At 37.5% G+C, this 22,797-nt stretch overlaps 1 protein-coding gene across 1 annotated transcript in view; it reads right to left on the reverse strand.

Moving 5' to 3' along the window:
- MAN1A1 (mannosidase alpha class 1A member 1) overlaps positions 1–22,797 on the reverse strand; it is a 216,425-nt gene that overhangs the window by 72,088 nt on the left and 121,540 nt on the right. Inside the window, exon 5 of the mRNA XM_005280172.4 lies at positions 12,572–12,666. Coding sequence (XP_005280229.1) covers positions 12,572–12,666 — 95 coding nt within the window. The remainder of the gene's footprint in view (positions 1–12,571; positions 12,667–22,797) is intronic.

The following is a 22,797-nucleotide window of genomic DNA, read 5'->3' on the forward strand; positions in this document are numbered from 1 at the left end:
AGATTTTGAATCTTTAAGCTATATATAATTTTGTTAGAAAGTGTTCTACAAAACTACTAATACTCCTGAGATGAATACATGGTTGAATTTGCTTTTGAGGAATGTATTGTTTCGCATGATCCACTTGAGCAGTGCAACAATATACTGCATCAACACAGCTTTGATCGAATTACAGCCTAGGACATCACTCCAGACAATACATTGTACAATATGAATCAGCCCTGATTTTGTAATGTATATTCAGTGCCAATCATCTTTTTATAAGATCGTGTAGTACATGAAAGTATCCCAAGAAAATACTGCTGATCTAAGAGCTGAAAGATACATTATGGTAGAAGCGTCAGCAGAATAAAACAATTTATATGCCACAGAAAGAGAAAGAATTTGGACAAGTTCTCCAGGACCTTTTTGCAAATTCTCAGCTGTATTTCACTTCAGCAGTGATTATACCATTTTCTTTTGCTTTTGAACCAACATTTGTGGAAGCAATGGTGTATTAGGATAAATGTTCATGAAACAATGGCACTACATTTTCTTTAGTGAATAATTTGTTCAGTTCTAAACATGAATAAGCATGACTGAAGTTAAATGATACAGAATATCAACTAATTTACTAGAGAACCTTCAATGAAAATGGAAGGCAAAGTCAGCTGTATATAAAACTTAAGATTTAATTTGAAGGACCTCAGGCAATACTACCTGGCATCTTAAGAATCCCCCCCCAGTATACAACCATAAGTTGGCTGTGAAGTGCTTACTAGGAGCAGCACTAAGATTGTGCGTTCACAGAAATATTCATATAAACCCAAATAGCTCTGTATTCATGTTTACACATATCACTGTCTTTTAATGCCTCAGGGAGCCATATATGAAGTCAAAACAATAAGCCCTGGCCCTCTCCTACTATTTCTTCCATGTGGGGGGGGAGGGGGGAGAAATCTGTTCCCTGTGAAATTCTGAAGTAAATTCAGTAAAGCTTCAAGAACTTCCTTTTAAAGCAAACGTGTTATTTTTACCCAGGGAATAACCAAAGTTTTCATTTTGGTTTAAAGACCTAAATTTGATATTATTTATTTGTACCTCCGTAGTGCTCGGGAGCCCTAGTACTGGACCAAGATGTCTTTGTGCAAGGTGTTCTACATGGAAGAAGACGACGGTCCCCTGCCTCAAAGATCTCTGGTCAGATTCTGGTAAGAGCATATATTGCATTTGTGAGTGGCCTATACAGCCTGGATGGACCAGCCATCTGCACCCATCAGGGATACATAGGGTCTGTTTTTTTTTTTTTTTTTTGAATAAAATTCTAATAAATAATCAATACAAGAGAAACATTACTTTGATTCTCAACAAACTCAAAAGTCAAACTGATCCAATGTGTGTTTTAATTAGAGTTTGCTTTTCCATTTTTTCCGTTTTTTTTTTTTTAATGCTTCAAAGATCCAGTTTCTGGTCACGGCAAACCACCCGAGAGGTTTCTTGATGCATCTGTATAAGGCCAGTCTGAGTTATGCCCAGTCTCTTCATCTGGAATTTTTGATGACCATCTTAGGATGGTAGTATTTTGCCTTTATTGGGGGTTTTCATATATTAAACCCTTAGATTTTTGTGTGTGTATTTTTAATTGTTTTCTGGACATCATCTGCAGTTCTTTAAGGCAGTTACCTCATAGCCACCAATCCTTTAAGCATTTGTGGGAAGCTCTGTGTGATTGAGTAATCAACTTAAGGCTTTTGAAGATTTGGGGTTATTTCAAATAGAACCAACTTCACACAGTTGTTTCTATTAAGCTATAAATATAGCTAACCTAGACTAGGAAATAAATTTAACAGACCAAACTGGATTCATTATTATCTCTCACTCCTTAATGGGCCTGGTTTGATTTTTTTGTGTAAATAAAGCAATGCATTTTTAATAATAGTTCACTTCAACACAGATTTATTTTAAAGATATGGCAGACAGTACTCAGACTGATTTGCACAGATCCAAATCTAATACATTTAAGTAATTTTTATTTTCTCCTTGTGTTGCAGAAAAACAGATTTATGGATAAATTATGAAAAATGCAAGTTGATAAAACCATTACAGTAATTGCACTGGTTGCATTTATTAATTTGTCACAATTAAGTCAATAAGAGCTTTAGTAACATCCTTATATTACTTGATTAGTTCTGAAAGTGATTATCTTAAGAACTTTATTTAATTGGAAGCCTCTCAATTTACAAGGAACATTAAACTCTCAGTAGCATTTTAAGATGATTCAACATATGCAGGTCAATTACCAGTAATCACTGTTTTACACAAATGTTCCATAAAAACTACAGTGTGACACTGACAAAGAGGAAAAAAGAAAGAGTGCTTTAATTAATGCTGCTGAGCTTCAATTGACATTTTCAAAATGAATGGGCATCTCTAGCCCTTATACATATAAAGCTTTCCTGAAACTGGTGCAGTTGTGAAATTGAATAAAGATAAAACAAAATAACTCTCTGCCTTAAAACAGATGAAGATAATTTGTCATGACTGATAAGTCACAAAATTGCAGTCACTGTACTGATGCCCACCTGCATTTTAATTTCCAGATTAGAAAATTACAATTAATTTCTTAATATTGCTATGCCACATTTCTTCTTCCAGTTGTTAAAAACAGATGGCAATCAATCATTGTTAACCCATGTTGCAGAACAGAAGTGCTGTAGTTATTTCCATATATGACACTCTGCAAAGATCTTTCTGCATAGCACCCTCTCTGGGAGCTATTTTTTAAATTATTGTAAGAAGGTATTATAATAAGGGAAATAAATTATAATTGGATTTGATGTGGTCAGGAGAAAAGCTAGAGTCAACTTTATAGTAAGGGATTTTTAAGAGCCTTTTATGGGTGAAATACTCCAGAGAACCACATAGAGTATTTTATCCCCTATTTCAACTATACTGTATTTTGAGTATCCTTTTTAAATAGAATTTGTTGAACAATTCAAGTTCACTGCTAGGAATATTTAATCATAATTAAAGAAGGTATTCCTTGCTGTGGTGATTTTTTGGTATAGTTAGAAACTATTAAAATTACTCAATACCTGTCTGACCGTGATAGAGCATGAACTGTGAAATTTACAAGAACTGAATTGAAGTGATAAGGGTAGGAAATTGCTTTTTAAAAGATATAGACTAATAGGTATTTCAAGAGTGCTTTGGACATTTTCATTCACAAATATTTTCAAGTAAATTGGTACAATGTTTCAGCAGCACCGCCTCTTCTTCTGTATCTGTACTAATATCAAAAGATGGCTTTTATAGGGCAACATAGTGTATGTGAGTGGAGAGAAACAAGCAGAATGAGGCTTACATGTGACCTGAAAAAAACAAATTAGTCTCTGCCTTTTGTTTATTTAGAGATGCATAATTAAGGCCTGAAAGGACCTTGTTTCTGCTTGTTTATACAGTAGAAATTCATTTCTTGTCTACTCCTTTTCTCCTGGAAGAGCATGGATAACTGGAGAACTAGTAGGTATGTGACATCAGTTTCTAGGGAAGTCACATCTGATGGACAGGGGAAATGATTAAATTAGAACTCTTAACATATTCTCAGATACCTGAGAAATTATGGGAAATTCAACAATGAACAAAAGTTGGAGATTCAACAACTATTAATAGCGGAGAAAGTTCTCGGTGCACTTAGGCTTGGAATTATATTTTTTTTAGTAAATATCGATATCCCCACCCATACACACACACTAACGAAAACATATTTTCATTGATAATAGATATGTAGACCTAGGCAAAGTAAGCAGAATGCTGCTTGAGAACTGTTAAGAGTTTGATTTAAGGATATTTACTTTGTATATTTTGATGTGATGTTGACTATCTGTTTTAACGTTTATGAAGCTTTTTGAATTGCAACATCTACTCACATTACATAATTCTCTCGCCCACCCCATAATTTCACCACTAACTGTGAACATTTAAAAACCTTAAAAATAAACAGTCATAATTACAAACATACAATTTGAATTCTGCCTACCCTAGATATTACAAAAATCTTCCTAACACTATGAAGAGTTAAGTATTGTAATAAGTTATCAATAGGGGTTGTGGAATACCCTTCATTAGAGGTTTTTAGGAATAGATTAGACAAACACTTCTCAGGGATGGCCAAGGTATACTTGGTCCTGCCTCAGTGCAAGGGGCTGGACTAGATGACATTTTGACATTTCTTCCAGCCCTACAATTCTATAATTTCTATACAATTAGAAGAATGTGCTATAGAAGATATGGTTGACCTGAGGAGTTTACAATCAAAAACAAACAATGGATACAAACACTGGGAGATGCACAAAACAACAATTCAAGAAATCAAATGGAAGCAGGAACAAACCAATAATCCTAAAAGCAGAGTCTTTGCTGAATTACTGAGAAGGATCTTAACAGGGGAAACATCATTAAACCTCATTATCACAGAGGCTAAAGAAATTATAGATTTTGATGTTTGAGAACTGCTTGGCTTCAATGATCTTAGTATGATGATGGGATTCTTTGATTGCTAGGGGAAAATAATCCATAATAAGTGGAACTGTTATTTAGGGAAAACAAATTGTAAAAATTGTTTTGGGGGCCCTCCAAAAGGACTAAATAACAAAATGCTACACAAGAATGCTTGATCTATTTATAGCATCCTCAGCAGATTTATCACAAATTTCAAGACAGCAAACAGCATTGTAAATATCCATCCTGCTAGCTAGATTTAAAGAATGGTACCAGAAAGTAAATATGCTTATACAAATTGAAAACAACAAAGGTGGTGGGGGCAGAAGGAAATAAAAGTTATTGTTAAAGGGCCATAAAAAAGAGAGGCACTGTGACATGGCATGGATGGAGATAAATTTACAGTATTCTCCATTTGTTTCCTTCTGAGTTCAGTAGTCAGTTATAATGGGCAACTGCTCATCCTTCCTGAAGGCTTGTTTGTGCATGTGGGGAGGCCTCAGGGTTACATCCTTATGCTTAATATGTATGTGCAGCTGCTGGGTGAGCAGAGATGTTCTGGGCCAATAATACAATCAGAATGCTAATGGTAGTCAAGTATAATCTTTCTCAAACCCAGGCTCTGATCTCGCTTTCCTAGTGCCTGTCTCAGATAGTATCCTGGATGAAAGCTATTTGTTTTAACTCAAATCTAGTGTGTAGAGGAAAGCAACTTGAGGTTACAACTGCTGCCACTATTACTACTACCTCCTTTTCTTTTCTGTGGTTAGCAATCTTGGAGTCTTATTAGATCAAACAGCGCTACTGGATTCCTCGTTGACACTGGTAGCCTGAGGAAGCCAGTTCTTCATTCCTTTGGTGGCACCCCAGTTAGGGTTGCCGATTTCCTAATCGCATTTTGTTCAGAGTTACAAACATTTCAGAGTTACGGACAACCGAGGTGTCCGGAACTCTGAGGTTCTACGCATTCTTATTTCAGAAAAGAATGGCAATAGGATCATGGCTGTCCTTAGGCATATGTGGCTGCATAGGGCACCCGAAAATTTGGGGCAGCCCTGGGTTTTAGCATCCACCCTCCCAGCTCTTCTTACCCCTTCTCTGACCCTTCCTACAGGCTCCCACAACAGCTGGCTGCTGCAGCCTGGTGAGTCTTCCTCTGGAGGGGATCTAGTAGCTTAAAAGTGAAAAAGCCTTCCAGCCTGCCAGATCTATTAGCACAACACTGAAACTGTTAAAGAGCCATTCAAGTGGTAATGAAGCCATTTAACAGGCATTTGCCAACCCCCAGGTATATACAGGTCAGTTTCTGAATTTACTGACAAACAGTTGTGCATGGCTGTAATATTTACTCAGAACATGTTAGTCTACAGGACCTTAGTTTAAAATTTGCTTTAAAAATATTTTATTAGTGTGTTGGTGAAGATTATAAAAATCACATCTCTAAAAAATCCTTGCATAAATTTTTAGATGCACAATCTGAGTATTCATCTTTAGCCTGAAATGCTTGGATCTTCAGACATCTAGTTTTTTAAATAAATCCTTCAAAAGACCATCCTTATTTAAAATATAAATTTTAATTTTAATTATTACAGTACAAAAAACTTGCTTCCAGAGTCTTCCTGTCCTTTCTGTCCATCCCTTTCTCCCTTCACCCCACTGTTGAAGAGAGCCCTTAAAGGGACAGCACCGCTTTCCTTCCAGATAGCTGGACAAACCGAGTTCCCATTTCTTTAGTTCTATTTGATTAACTAGTTTTAAGAGAACCCTCCAGCAAAATCAGTACCTTAGTAAGATATAAAAACTTTTGTTATGCTAAAATCTTTGGAAACATATTTTTTAAAGTTGGTGAAATTTCATAAACATATCTATTGTTATGGAGATCACACAAAGTAAATTAGTGTTCCCTTTTTCTAAAAGCAATGAATATTGTTATGAACACACTAAACCTCTGTGACTGATTAAAATAATGTCTTTGTTTCAGTGAGTTAAATATGTAATAATCTAGAATGACTACTTTATGAAGGCTTAAGAGTACACTTAAAATATAAAATCAGCTTAGAAATACTGATTAAGAAAATGCAAAACAGAGAAGAGCTGCACCCTGTATTCCATAATATTCAATTTTATATTCAACAGGACAGCTGACTCGCCCTTACTACAAAGTTTCTGCATTCTTCCATTCATCAGTTACATTTCATACTAAACATAATTTAATAAGCATAATATTGATTTATGACCATGACCAAAATAGGGATTTCTTGACCTCCAAAATTGTATAGAATTGACACACCTCTTTTGTAGAAGATTAAGATTAGGAAGTAAGCAAAGTATGAGGTCTCCTTAGAGGAATCTGTGGAAGGTTCTCCTGGGGTGCCACCTGGAACTGGGGTATCACTGAGACACCCCCCCATATCCATCAGCCTGGGTTCCCTCTTACACTGTACTGCTGTGACAAGATGCAAAGCCCTCTCCAGCCTGCACTTTCACCAGTATACATACAGGTAGGGACACACCCCAGCTGCAGTTACATGCAAACTCTCTGGCCAGCCTTTGCATGGGAAGGCTACAGCTAAGGCAACTACCAGCTCCACAGACATCCCCCTCTCTGGAGTATAAACCCAAAATTATACTGTCTTGCGCTGCCCAGGGAACAGTACAGCATAAGACCATAAAATATGCCCCCTCCCTCAATGTGGAGAGGAATATGCCTTTTGCCCCTGAATTATGATTCCCGCACACTGGTTTAGATAAAGCAAAAATAGGTTTATTAACTATATAAGATTTTAAGTGGTTATAAGTGATAGCAAATAAACAAAAAAAGGAAACTAAACTTAATATTGGGCTGTCAGGCGATTAAAAAAATTAATCGTAATTAATCACGCTGTTAAACAATAATAAAAGAATACTATTGATATAAATATTTTAGGACGTTTTCCACATTTTCAAATGTATTGATTTCAATTACAACACAGAATACAAAGTATATAGTGCTCACTTTATATTTATTTTTTATTATAAATATTTGCATTGTAAAAATAAAAAATAATATTTTTCAATTAACTTAATACAAAGACTGTAGTGCAATCTCTTTATTGTGAAAGTGCAACTTACAAAATTATGTACAAAAAATAACTGCATTCAAAAATAGAATAATGTAAAATTTTAGAGCCTACAAATCCACTCAGTCCTATTTGTTGCTCAGCCAATCGCTCAGACAAACAAGTTTGTTTACACTTGCAGACGATAATGCTGCCCACTTCTTGTTTACAATGTCATCTGAAAGTGAGAACAGGCGCTCGCATGGCACTGTTGTAGCCAGCATTACAAGATATTTACGTGCCAGATGCCCTAAAGAGTCATGTGTTCCTTCATGCTTTAACCACCATTCCACCATGGACTTGTAGGCTCTACAGTTTTACATTGTTTTATTTTTGAGTGCAGTTATGTAACCAAAAAATAAAAATCTACATTTGCAAATTGTGATTTCACAACAAAGAGATTGTACTATGGTACTCATATGAGGTGAACTGAAAAATACTTATTTCTTTTATTTATCATTTTTGCAATGTAATTATTTGTAATAAAAATAAAGTGAGTACTATACACTTTGCCTGGGTCCAGCACTTCCCCCAGTTCAGTCTTTTTTCCTCAGGTGTTTCCAGAAGTCACTTGTGTGGGGATTGAAGAACACCATGATGTCACTCCCTGCCTTATATAGCTTTTGCATAAAGCAGGAACCCTTTGTTCCCAGACTGATCTGTGGAAAAATACTGACAGCCCAAGGTGGAGTCTAGAGGCATGTCATCTCATCACATGTCCTTGTAGAGTCACAGCAGCCACCACTCACAAGCTGTTGGAGTGTTCACAGGAAGGCTCCCCAGGTGGGAGATAAGCTTCTCCTAAGGCCTATTGTTCTCTCTAATGGGTCTTCCCCACCCACTATTTGGAATGTAGGCATCTTGTCTAGTGGGCGTTGCCCAGGTATAACTACATTTGAAATACAGAAACAGTCAATATTTATAACTTCAGATACAAAATTGATACATGCATACAAATAGGATAATCATATTCAGAAAATCATAACATTTCCAATTATATCTCACATGACATATCTTGCATACAAAACATCATAACTATGTCATAATCACATCATAATAATCTCACTATGAAGAATATGGGGCGCAGTGTCACAGAATCTTACTTTTTCTGCATCATTTTAAAATATGTGATCTGTCATTACCATGATCCAAAAAGTATATATTAAAGTATGTTAGGACAAGTTTTTTTCCTTGTTTCCTTTTTTCAAGACTGAAGAGATAATTTAATACTGTACATGCCCTTAGAGTGAGATTCTGTGCAGTGCTTCCTACAGGCATATTAGCTAAATTAGCTTTAGGGCACCACCTTTGTGCCCTCTTAATTCTGGGCTGCTTCAGGGATTGGACAGACCCCCAGCCTAACTCAGACAGCCATTCTGTACAGTATATGGTAATTAATGAAAATTAAAGAGTAGGCTGCTATAAAGACATTACTTATTGATACAAAGATATTCACAATGCTCAAACAGCATAAATGTTGTTTTGTTAAGGGCACTTTCTTCCTCATCCAAAAAACTAGGCGTGTTTAGTCTTGAGAAAAGAAGACTGAGGGAGAGACCTGATAACAGCCTTCAAATATATTAAGGGCTGTTAGTTAAAGAGGATAGTGAATCATTGCTCTCCATGTCTACTGAAGGCAGAACAAACATTAAATGGCTTACTCTGCAGCAAGAGAGGTTTAGATTAGATATTAGGAAAACTGTTCTAGCTATAAGGATAATTAAGCATTGGAATAGGTTACCAAGGGAGGCTGTGGAATTCCTGTCATTGGAGGTTTTCAAGAATAATTTGAACCAGTGATCTCAAACTCAAACCACCACGAGGGCCACATGAGGACTAGTACATTGGCCCGAGGGCCGCATCACTGAAACCTTTTCATACAACGATACAAAAGTATAGTCAAAAATGAAAAAAAAAAATGAAGAGTAATATAGTATGCTATTAAAAGTCAATATATTAACTTTTTAAAAACTGTAATGCAAAGAGGGGTTTTAATAAAATATAAACACTTGTAACTATTCCTTATGTGGTCAGTAACATTGATGATGATCTCCACTAACAGTCTATCAACATAGCTGTAATGGCAGGAACTTTTTAAAGTAACTATTCATACAAAATATGTTGCCACTTTTAACAAACATTCTTCCCAACTACTCACAGCAAAGAATCATACATGCTGAACTTCATACCTCAGACTGCTCGTCTAGTCCATGAGGCCCCACCCCTTCCCTGCCCCCTCCCTTCCCCAAAGTCCTTGCCCCCTCCCTTCCCCTATTCCAACCCCTGATTTAGACAAATGCTTGTCAGGGAAGGTCTAGGTACACTTGGTCCTAGTGCAGGGGGATGGACTAGATGACCTCTCAGGGTCCCATCCAGTCCCACAATTCTATGATTTGAGTAACTATGTATCCAGTTTTTTCATAGATATTTCAACCATTCAGTCAACCATTTTCTTTCTCACTTTGTGGAACAGAGAATTGAGAGTTCAGCTCAATTCCACTTTTAACTTGTAACAGATGTTAAAATGTAAAAATAAGACATAACTGATTCTAGCGTGACCAGATGTTATTCTCAGTCTGCACTCAAACATAGTCAGGATCCTATGTAGTGTACAAACTTGCCCTTTCCTGGCGTTCGCTTTTATTAACAGAAAGTAATACTGTACCACATTCAGCTCAAATTTTCTCCCTAGTCTTAACTGCTCTTATGGTTCCCATCTCAGGAGTGTTCACCCCATCTCTTATATCCTTTCCTTACAGACAAGCTCCCTTGTATCTCTGGTGGGTGGAACCTACATAATATTCCATCACAGGACCAACACTTGCTAACAGGGTGGAGTGTGTGTGTTTTTGTGGGAGGGTATCTAACAAACACCGCCAACCCTGTTCTAACTACACAAACAATTTTATTTAGACCGGCTTTAGCTTTCACCATATGCTTTTATGTTTACTATTTTCTTTCCAGTGTTTTAAAATGTTATGTTATCATGTAATAAATACACTTTACAAATGGTGAAGAGCTAGTCAGGATGTTAAACATAAATGTTATTTTAAAAAGGAACAACTCAGTGGATTAGCAGTAATGTTACCTACTAACAAGTAGGTTCTTAAGTAACCTCTGGACTCCCTTTCTCCAGGCCCGTGGAGACCAGATATTTTATGGAACAACAGAAAGCCTCATGCCCTTTACTTCTGACAGGTGAAAATAATACTGGGATGTTTATGGAAGAGTGGTAACATTGTCTTAATGGGAATAATAGGGACAAAAATATCCAACTCTGCTCAAACATTGGAGACAATTTCCATCCAAAACAGAAAAGTATTGTATAGGAACTTGTCCCCAGGGACAGAGCTTTACCCTTGACTGGCCCAACATGACAAAAGCAATCCAAACTTCTTTTCTGCATGTCAGAGTTTGTCTCCTGCCCACAAGTGTCAGTCCCATATACAATCTCCCTTTCAAATGTTATAAACACTGACTTCCCTGAAGCAAGGGGGGGCAAAGGACAAAGCTTCTACTGATGCTAGACCTGGGAAATCAATTGATTTTTCTGTTTGGCCAGCAAAAGAGTTCGTTTCAGTTCCTAAAGCATTCACAATGGGTCTAATTTGGGGGGGAGGAGGAGGCACCGAACCACTTAGTGCTGAATCCACTACATCCTTGATGCCCTGGCCCTGGAATCAGAGACTGATTTCGCGCCCAAGACCGTATCAGAATCTCAGTATTGTGCTCCCTCAGAGCTCCTGTGGTACCACAGATTGAAGCCATCAGCCCTTCACAACTCCAACTAATTCATAACACTGCAGCATGTTTCCTCAGCAACTCTGGCTACCAAGAGCAAATCAAACCCATCCTCTACTCTCTATGCTGGATTCCCATATAACAGAGTCAAGTTCAAGGTCTTGATGGCAGTTGATGGCCTGCCCCAGAGTATCTAAACGATCATCATTCTCTGGGATGAGAATTGTAGTCGACAACTCCATCCTCAGATAAAATGGAACTTTCTACAATAAAGATGAAGTTCATCTGTGCAGGAGATGATGTCTTTCTCCCAAAGAAACTAAGGACCATCATAAACTTCCTTCCTTCACCACCTCCTGCCCCAAGTGCCAGGCACATTTCCTTCAACCTGTCTTTAACACACTCAATGTGTATATTAAAAAACCTGATACAAAACCCTAGTAAACCAAAACACTGCACTGCATAAAAAAATTTTCTCCCTGGGGAGAGGAAGAGAGAAGAGAATGAATCATGTGATAGATGTTACTAACATCTCTTAATGCACTTCCAAAAGTGCTGTTACTACTGAGATTAGTGTGATATAAAAAAAAAATAGAATAGAATAGGTTTTCCCCAAAAGGCTTTCCAAAACTAGTTAAATGGGGAAAATCTCTATTTTATTTCAGCATCACACATCTATTTTGGTAAGTGGGGCATTTCTATTACACTCATGCAGAGGATAGCTGACTAGCAGCACAGTAAGTGATAAAAAGAAAGTGGGAAACACACTTACGAATTCACATATGTTCTCTAACTTTTGATTTTTAATGTATTTAAGTTCAGAACTGCAAAACGCAAGATCTTATAGGAATTTTTCCCCAGTGAGCATGTAGGAAGACTAAAATTTTCTAGAATATTAAAATGTGACCAAGTTCCATACCATTTGGTGGCTGTTCACTGGTCCCAGTGTACTGAGTTGACATCAGCCAAATTCAGAGTGAACAAAAATTCCCCCCTCAATTGGCATATTTGTTGGCAGTCTCCACTGAGAGTTTAAGGACTGAATGGACATGACTGAACTATCCTTGTTGCTCAGTGGTGATCTCTTCAGAACAAAGTCTGAGGTACACTGCTCAGACTGTAAACCTGGGAAAGTATATGCTGCTGCCTGTGCTTATACCTGTTCTGTGAATAAAGACAGGACTTCAGCTTCAATTTAACTGAATGCAGCCCTTCTCATGTATGCTAAATTCACAAAAAATAGTTATTTTTACCTCTTAATATTAAGCAATGCCCAAGGTATTCCAGTGGGAGTGTTAAACGCTGGGAGCAACTTTTCTCCAAGTTCCACTGCTTTCTTTCGAAATATCTGAAAAATAAAAACCACCCATAATATTAGACAGTATAAAAGATGTACTAAGTAATAGGAAATAAATCTTGTTGTTGATGTTACTATTGGTAGTGTTTTACAAAGCATCCCTTAAGACTACATAGTATAGCACCCTGGGGTTTGTGCAGAGATGTTGAAGAAAAAGGAAGATACAATACTTTAGTACCGAAGGAAAAGTTACACCTGGCATTCTATCTATAAGATTTAGAAGTACCTCAATATGTTTAACTATCAGCAGGAAACACAACAGAACTTTTTATGCTTACGGGAAAAGTATCCAGTTATAACAATACTGCAAATATGGGTTCTGCTCTCACCAAACTGCCAACAGTCTGCTGAGGCTGGACAGAGCTAACTGTTGGAAGGCTTTCTTTGAGCCCTATCTGATGATCTCTTCAAGAAGAGAGTTTTCTAATACAGGAAAACTGTTCCAATTTAATATAGAAACCTATTCATGGAGAACAATTACAATACTTGGATGTTCAATCGCTATTATCTACTTTTAATCACACTGGGGTTTTGTATGACATACAAAAAAGAATTATCCCACGTGCATTAAAATATCAAAGTCACCATTGCTGATTTTCTCTCCAACAGTGCCTCCTTCTTCACCTTAGTTTTTCTCATGAATATATTTACAATACACGTTTTTAAGCATCAATTCTCAGTTTGATATATATCACAATTTAAATTGGCATTCTAGGCCAAATTTTCTAAGAAGGAAGAAAAATGCACACGCCACCTTTGTACAGATGTATTTGTGTGTGTAAATAACATTTGCTGGTGGACCAGTGCAAGAGAAAAGAGGGGCGGATTCATTTACCTTCTCATAAATAACAGCAGTTGATAAACAATACTGTACTTTCCAAAAGCTGCTTTCAATATTTGTAAATAATATAGGTTTTTATTTAATCAGAGGATCTCACACTTTTTGGTCTAATTTCAATTGTTGGATTTAGTGCATGGATGCTGGATGGTGTTAGTGGCCTGAGATATACAGAAGGTCACGCTAGATGGTCCCTTCCGGCCTCTGACTCTGTATCCACATGGGACACCAAAACTAACCATAGTTTCCTGTTGGGTCCGCTATCTTACCATTTGTGACTACGAATGATTGTGGGATTGGACTTGCAACAGAAATATGTCTGATTTTGGATGGGGCCTGTTAGCTGCATTCTTGTACTAGGAGTTGATATCTCCATGGAGCTGGATAGTGGAAGCTGGTGTTTCAGCTCCTTCTCCCGCTCTTAACTTTGCTCTACTCCAGGGAAGAGAGGCACGAACTGACTAAATGCTGTGAGCAGGGCCAAAGTAGTATCAAGGTAGATTTAACAGAAATTTTGACAATGAGGAAAATAAGCAATTTGTTTGGGATGCTTTTGATATCCAGTTTGTTTCTGAATATTCAAAGTAGTCTATTATATTTTCATTATGATATGGATTTTGCCACAAATTATGTCTGTGTCCTTCAGACTGCTTTAAAGTATGCATAGGGTTAATGTAGAGCAGGGGTGGGCAAACTTTTTGGCCTGAGGGCCACATCGGGTTTCCGAAATTGTATGGAGGGCCTGTTAGGGGAGGCTGTGCCTCCCCAAACAGCCAGCCGTGACCCAGCTCCCGCCCCCTATCCACCCCTGCTTCTTGGCCCCTGATGTCCCCCCCCCCCCCCCCCCAGGACTCCTACCCCATCCACCCCTCCCTGTCCCCTGACCGCCCCCGGATCAACCGGCCCTGACTGCCCCCCGCCGTCCCGCCCAACCCCTCCTCTCATTCCTGACTCCCCTCCCCTCCCCCCAGGACCCCTGCCCCATCCAACCACCCTTTCTCCCTGACCGCCCCTGGAACCCCTGCCCCTGACTGTTCCATCTAACCCCACTTCCTTCCTGACTACCCCCCCAGGACCCCTGACCCCATTCAACCCCCCTGTTCCCCTGCCTTCTGACCACCTTGACCCCTATCCACAGCCCCGCCCCCTGTCCACCACCTCAAACTCTCCTGCCCTCTATCCAACCCCCACTCCTCCCTGCCCCCTTACCGCACTGCCTGCAGCACTGGTGGCTGGCGGAACTACAGACACACTACAGAGCACCAGGACAGGCCGTGGCTCTGCAGCTGCGCTGCCTGGCAAGAGCTCACTGCACCAGCGGTGCAGTGAGCTGAGGCTGCAGGGGAAGGGGAACAGCATGGGAGGGGTCAGGGGCTAGCCTCCCGGGCCAGGAGCTCAGGGGCTGGGCAGGAGGGTCCCACAGGCCATAGTTTGCCCACCTCTGATCTAGAGGATACTTTGAAACCACAGCTAATATAGAATTCAACTGTCTCCCTGCTCAGAGGCATTTGCTATCGGGAGCATGTTAAAATAAGTCTATGAAGACTGCATGGCTTTCCATTTTTTTCCGTTTGCAATTCAAGTTATTCAGATTGATCTATAAATACCCATATTGTTTGTTGCCCTAGCTACTTGAGAGACCATCTCTTTTTCCAATATGACATCATGACAGTGGAGGTCAACTGGACAACTCATGCTAGCAGTCCCTATATTTAAAACATCTAGGGACTGGCTGTACAGTATATCGTGGTGAACCTCACTCATGCTGGAATTTATGTTCGCCACTGATGCAACAGAGGTCAACTCTGTTAACCTTTAGGACACAGTATGAGATCATCTCTTTTCTCGGGGTTCTGCCTGAATGAGACACTGTGGCAGTACATATTTTATTTTGTGGAACAGGAGTTAAGGTTGATGGTTGTCAATGTTTCATGGGTATTATTTTTAAGACGTGCCCTGGGACAGTCTGAGTTGCTTTTTATAAATAAAAACATACATACATTTAACTATACTATGGGATACAAGACCATGATCACGATTTCATAATTGTGGTACATTATTGGTTGTATTAATCATTATTAAGCAGTCTATACACAGGCTCAGCAAGAGATACATTAGAGTAACTGCTTCTGGACAAAAATATATTTATCTAATTTAACATCAAGGTTTTAATGCTGCAATACTGAACTTCAAATTATTCACAACTTTCAGGAATAAAATTTCCATTATTCAATCTTATTATATTTATTTGTTGACATATCTCAATTTTCTTGAAACTTGTTTTGTCTGTTTCGGGGAGACACAAGGATTGGTTAGCCAAAACTAATGGTTCTAATATTAAGTATTAAGGAAATATTTTTCCACTTTTAGATAAGCAAGGAAAGCCATACGTTATTCATGTGAACTGTAATACGCGGAACAAAAATTACATCAGCTTTAAAACACCAGAAAAAATTAAGTATATTGATGTTAGGAAGTTAATCGGAACACCCTTTTCAAAATTAGTAGCTAAAAGTACAGGAATTGAAAAGGAAAAGGAAAAGCCATTAGGAAAATAGGACCAGAGTAATTTTTAAATTGAACTAACATTCTAGAACAAGTCTTGAGCATAAAAATCTACTCGTGACTTGCAACAAAGATTTTAATAAATTACTCAACGGATGCTAATAATTTTACTTCTTTTCAAAATTCAAAATTTGAACTAGTATAAAGGAACTATAGACATTCCTTAATTTTATCTAGGACTATAATTTAACATGACTATACTAATGACTGCCCGGTAACTATCTAATGAGTAAAACAGTACTGGCAACTGTAATTTCAAGCATACAATAATGCTGTGTGAATGGCTGAACATATTGAATTGGAACGTGATCCAGCAAAAATCACCATCCTTGAATAGACAAAAAGCTAATAGCTAAAGCCACGTTTTATTCATTTAACTGATACCTTTAATACAGTTCAGCAACACTAACAAGAAAAACTGATCTTAGCTGTAATTAGTTAGCTCAATCTATCGCAGAACCTTTTTTCTTTTGCAGACCATAAATTTTCTAACAGCGTGCAAGAAATAAATGCTATGCAAAAGAACCCATAGGGTACTTGCTTTTTATAAGTTGAGGAAAATTAAGAAGTTGAAACTTTCATTTTTTAAAGACACATCCACATGCCAGTATAGATTTTAGCCAATGTTTACCAAACTTTTCTCTCTGTTCCCTCAAAATATTTTAAACATGTCTACTCCATCTATAGTCAGACACCAAACTTGACCTGTTATTTCATTCATTCAATGAACACATTACAATTGTTCACTTATCATTCTGCCTCTACAAATTAGCTTCTTAATTTTAAAAAAATATTTAAGTAAATTTATTCCTCATGAGAGAGGCTAGATTAATAGTTTTGCAAAATGAAACACTTTGTCTATAGGATACACAAGCACTGGGGAGGCATGCCTTGGTATAACACAATGCCTATGTGTATTGTGGCCCCTATTACTAATAAGTCATCCAGGGTCCTCAATTTTAATTCTTGGTCTTTCACAGTATTAACCCTTGTTAGAACTATTACCTGTAAAAGGTAAGGAAAATAACCACATCTACATACACTGTATTTTCATCAGCAACCTTCCTACAATAATCGCTTTTATAATTTGTTCATTCATCTCTCAAATTGTGTGAAGCACCTTTTTGACCTCCCCCAAACTCAAAGCCAACCCTGTTCAGCAAAGAACTTAAGTTCTGTGTTCTGGTGAACTTGGACACCAACTCTGGACTGTATGTGTGGAGAGTTTGAATAAATTAGTTTTTTTTTTAGAGAGATTACACCCATTCACCATGCTTTTATGTGGGATGCAGAAGTGGTGAGTGTACTCACATGAAACTTTTTTCTTTTACTGAATTGATCATTGTAGATTTAAATAAAAGCCTCATTTTCAAGATAGTAGATCAAATATTCAGAACTGAATAGTTCAAACTAACAAACAGAGGCTCCAGTCCTGCAATCATGTCCATGATGGCAGGCCCTTATACTCCCATGGAACCTCATTAACATCCACATGGGCACAAAGGTCTACTCGCCTGGATCTAATTGCAGGATTGAGGGCAAAGCTATTTTCTGTAGTGGGAAGGAACAACCCAAGTATAGGTTATTTCTTCTGAATGAAACAGGCATACGTATTCACTCTCAAAGAAAAATGATCCCCTCTACCTGGAATGACAAATATCTATGAAAGTCAAATTAGCCTAATAATTATTGCTAATGAAGTGATCAGGAAAAAAGGGAAAACAAAACAACAGAGAAATAAGTGCCTCCTACAAATTCTAACTATAATACACAGCCAAGCATGTATTACTGTAAATTAAAGGGCATTTTGTAATTATATCAAAAGACATTAACTTTCACCAGAAACGATGGGGTAATTTTATCTTATCCTTCAGCTCCAAGCTCTAACTTATGCATTGTGATATCTGCTTGATTAAAAAATAAAATAAAATAAAAAACCTACACCCCTGAAAGAATTCTCTGCAGAATGATGAAACTGGAAGTTCTAGTTTAACATTTGAATAACTTGCTAAATGATTATAAGGTAAACATCATAAACATGGCAACACATGAAAAAAAAAGTCTTTAACACTCTGAACTGTTTCTCTATAGGTCACTGAAAAGGAAACAAACACATACAGAGAAAAAACAAAGAATTCTAAATCAGAGGGGTAGCCGTGTTAGTCTGACGAAGTGGGCATTCACCCACGAAAGCTTATACTCCAATACATCTGTTGGTCTTAAAGGTGCCACGGGATTCTAAATGTGTAGTATATATCAAACTCATTATATTAGCACACTGCTGAAGATGTGATTCCCTTCACAATCACAAAAAAAGCAAGTGAGATGTGAAAGTGTATACATTGTGGTAGTAAAGCGAAATGGGGAGATATAGATCCTATAATGGAAGCCCCTTTACATTTACTCCATATTTTTATATGAAAGTGTGTGAAACAAGCACAATATCCTTATTTTCAGAAAACAGAAGTTAGAGTGTGTAGCACTTTAGGAGCTTAACTTTAGGCTCCAACTTTTGAAACAGTCTTGGTCTAACGTTATTCAGTGTAAAGAAACACATTAAACAGATGCAAGTAACAGTATTCCTATAGGACCTAGGAAGTTATGGTCATGAAAAATCCAAAAGTGAATAAATAAATGTGCCAGTAACAGTATGTTGGGCATCTTATAATTAATGGAGCTATCCCATCTCCTAGAGCTGGAAGGGACCTTGAAAGGTCATTGAGTTCAGCCCCCTGCCTTCACTAGCAGGACCAAGTACTGATTTTGCCCCAGATCCCTAAGTGGCCTCCTCAAGGATTGAACTCACAACCCTGGGTTTAGCAGGCCAATGCTCAAACCACTGACCTATCCCTCCCCCCAGGTTTCTATATTGGAAACCTGACTCAGTCAAATATGTGTTGTAGTCTACAAAACATTTCCACATACAGACTCCGTTGGTATCCATGACCTAAATATTCTTTGTTATACTGCACTCCCAGAATTTAGATGTCAGTCAGTGCTGAAGGTCTTTGATGTTCTTAGTTGTTTAGTTAGTTACTGTTACCTTTGTTATCGTTATTTTAAATCTTCTGCTTAGCTTAACACATTGTGGCTAAACTGTTATCTTATCTGCTTATTCATAAATTGTCAAATCCTTAAATATGATACTGGAGTATTTCTTAACATATAAAAATACATAATGTGGTACATACTGTTCTGTATTTTTAGAATGATGTTATTTTGAGAGTCAGAGCATGAAATGTACCCATAATTTTACAAAATAGTTAAACCTTAAGACAAATTGCTGTTGGTTTCATGTTGCTCATTGACTAAGGCTAATAAAATTGTTCTGAAAGTGTTTTCTATTTAGAAATAAAGAGTTACCTAATGTAACAACCAAAATGCTGCCACCATTTTCAATAGATTAGCTTTGGCTATTTTATGGTACCATGAACCGCAGGAAAAGGAAATTACTCCGCTATTGTTCGAATGATCATCATACCAAAAAAGAGTCACATAGTGCCATGAAGTTACCCCTGTCAGAAAAGGCTTTGAAGAGCTTAATCAGACTGAAATAATTGGATTAGTGAGAGCTTCCCATGCTTAATCCAAATATACATAGCAACAAACACTGAAAAATTAATCAATCATACTTGCTAATCCTAGCCGTATCTAACATGTATAATGATTTTTTGAAACGTTGTAACGAGGGAACTAAAGTGTAGCTCTACTGTGTTCTGAAATCTTTTATGGAAGCCAGTAATACCCAGCACAAAAGACTAAAAAACTTGACAGTACTAAACAGAGATGGACGAGAAACTACTGTATAATATTTTGAATTTAGAGTTATGCTTGAAACTCTCAGTGAGGCAGGTGACTGCTCAACTTTAGGCTCAAATCAAAAATAAAAACATAAAACAAACCACAAGACAGAGGGTTTTCTTTTAATTATATTGAGCTGTGTCTTTTGGTTATGCTTCTGTACATTCAGGAAGTGCTTATGTAGCCATAAATTGCGAAAACAGCCTAACACTTTTGAGGAAGGGCCCTTAATCTGGAGGCGAAGGGCAGTAATTGCTAACATGGCTGATATTTATAACCGGTGTTAGTAATTTAAGGTTTATGTTTATTGGTACCGTTGAAAATGAAGTTAGAGGAACATACAAATGGATGAATTTCTCAGCTTGAGGTATTTAATTTTCAGGTATGAATGGTGTTTGAAAAAGCTATACAACAATTAATGAATGAATAACAATCCAGAAGACACAGAATCATAGGGCTGAAAATGATTTGAGATGTCACCCAGTTCATCCCTCTTCACTGAAGCAGGACCATATATACCTAGAGCATCTCTGACAGGTGTTTCTCTAACCTGTTCTTAAAAACTTCCTAAAATGGCGATTTCACAACCTCCCTTGGTAACTTGTTCCAGTATTTAACTAATCCTTAAAGCTATAAATTTTTTCCTAGTATCTAACCTAAATCTCCCTGGCTGCAGGTTACTTCTTGTTCCACCTTCAGTGGAAATAGAGAACTCTTGATCACCGTCCCTCTTTATAAAAGCCATTAACACATTTGAAGACTATTATCAGGTCCCCCTATAGTCGTCTTAGCACTACACATGCCCAGTTTTTTTAAAATAGCATCTCAGTGTCAATAAATCAGTGACAGAGTTTTGAGGTACCATTCTTATAATGTAGGAACAGAAACAGAATGTTTTATATCACTGTAAAGGCTGGAAGCCCAAGATGGCAAGATATCAGATGTTAAAACAGTCAGTGGTCCACAACTGTATACTGATCCTAGATCTCAGACCAGTGTAAATATCAAATCCCTGCTTTCACATGACCTGTGTGTGTGTGGAAAGTAACCGGATATTATCACATTTATCATTTGTACTATGGTAGAGCCCAAAGGCCTCAGTCAGAATCCTGGTCCACACTGTGCTAAGCACTGTACAGACATATGGCACAGGTCTATACCCCACAGAACTCACAATCTATGACAGATTTTTTTTTTAATTAATTGCTGTTGGAATGCTGCTCATAGAAATGGAATGTTACTTGTCCACTAATCTCTTTTGGGATAAACTGTAGGTCAGGAGACCAAAAGTGCAACATAAATGCAATATATTTCATGGTTCTGTTTCCTCTATGGCTAAGGAAGAAAGAAACTTAACACTCCATGGTTTTAACAACATACTTTATTTGGTATATATAAAACATTTATGCATTTAAGTAAAGAATACAACATACAACATGGAGACATACTATATCACGTTGTGAAGAGAGACAGTATACATGTGGATATCATCTTAGAGGTTTGAGTTTTTCCTGATTAAGGAAACAGCTGTCCCAATAAAATTGCTCCATATCCACCAGTAATGAGTATCTTTAAGCACAGTTTCTCTGTTAAGCCACAAGCATCTGCTTCCTAATTTTCTGTTTCTTTAGCCTTGTGTACCAAACCCTAGTGCTACAACAGCAAACTTAGAAACTTCATTTTAGATGTTGTGAGCCACCATATCCAAAAAAGGGGTAGCACTTTGCATATAAAATTTTCTTTTCAGAGAGCTGACTTAAGAATTGATTCGTAGCATAGCTTGTGTGAAAGGAGGGAGGAACCTAATAGATGCTATGTTGTGAATCAATAATTACATTCTCTAAGCAGCATAAAGCACTCACAGAAGGTTCATTCCTGGCCTCATAAATCTGGCTATATCTTTTAATTCTAATGCCATTAAGTGACTTTGAGCCATGATTAAGCAATAGAATAAGCTCCTAAATCACTATGGAAGGCACATAAAGACTGAAATTAAGTGCTGATGGCACGCAATTTGTGCAGGCAGTGGCTGTCCTATTTGCTCTTTAATGTCAATAGCAAATGAGGAGATGGGATGTTAAATTTTAGGTTCAGCATCACAGGACATTTTGTTCTATTTCCTAGTGGAAAACAAATGCTTCTTAAAAGTCCTTATTCATATTACATTTCATAGTAAAACAATAGAAATAGGTGTAGTATTTTACTCAATATTCCTATTAGTTGATTTATACTTCCAGTCAATTTTATTAATTTTGGTATCAATTACTTGAATTTCTTATTGGTATGTCAGAACAATGATTTAATGAGCTCCTCAACTGGTAGCAGTGCAGTGTTAACTACTAGGAGTAAGCAGTAGTAAACTGAGACACTCCCCTTTTGATGGAACAGGAACAGAAACCAGGTAGTTGGAGATTGGCCCTGGGATACAAAGGGCTGAGGAATTCCTTCATATTATAAAGGTGACCATCCATATAATAGTAAGTACTGTTTTCATTCTGTTGCAAAGTCACACTTCCTAGTGTATAATCTATATATTTCTAAACGAAACATTTTTCGCGAGTGACAATTCTTTGCCTTTAAATTTAAAAGTGGAGGAAACTGTTGTTCAGAGGAGCTTATTACTGTTACATCAAAAGGGTTTGAGGTAAACAGAGACTTGCAGGTCTCATGTAGTGCAGAAACATTGGATCTGAAGTCCTATGCATACACTCCATCTGACTGGCACCCTCGATTTCCTCCATGAGAGGAGCGAGCCCAACAACTTCTATAGAAACTGTGCTTTTGTTTTTAGAAGTTGTCAATAGGTGCATTAGCTAAACTTTTGTAAACAGTAGTGGATGGACACAGGAAAAAATGCAAGATGGCAGTTCAAATGTGGTGGTTTCTGCAGGACAACCAATTTCCTCAGTTTATCTGCC

This window comes from Chrysemys picta, chromosome 3 (genome assembly GCF_011386835.1).
Source record: "Chrysemys picta bellii isolate R12L10 chromosome 3, ASM1138683v2, whole genome shotgun sequence".
Taxonomy (NCBI): Eukaryota; Metazoa; Chordata; order Testudines; family Emydidae; genus Chrysemys; species Chrysemys picta.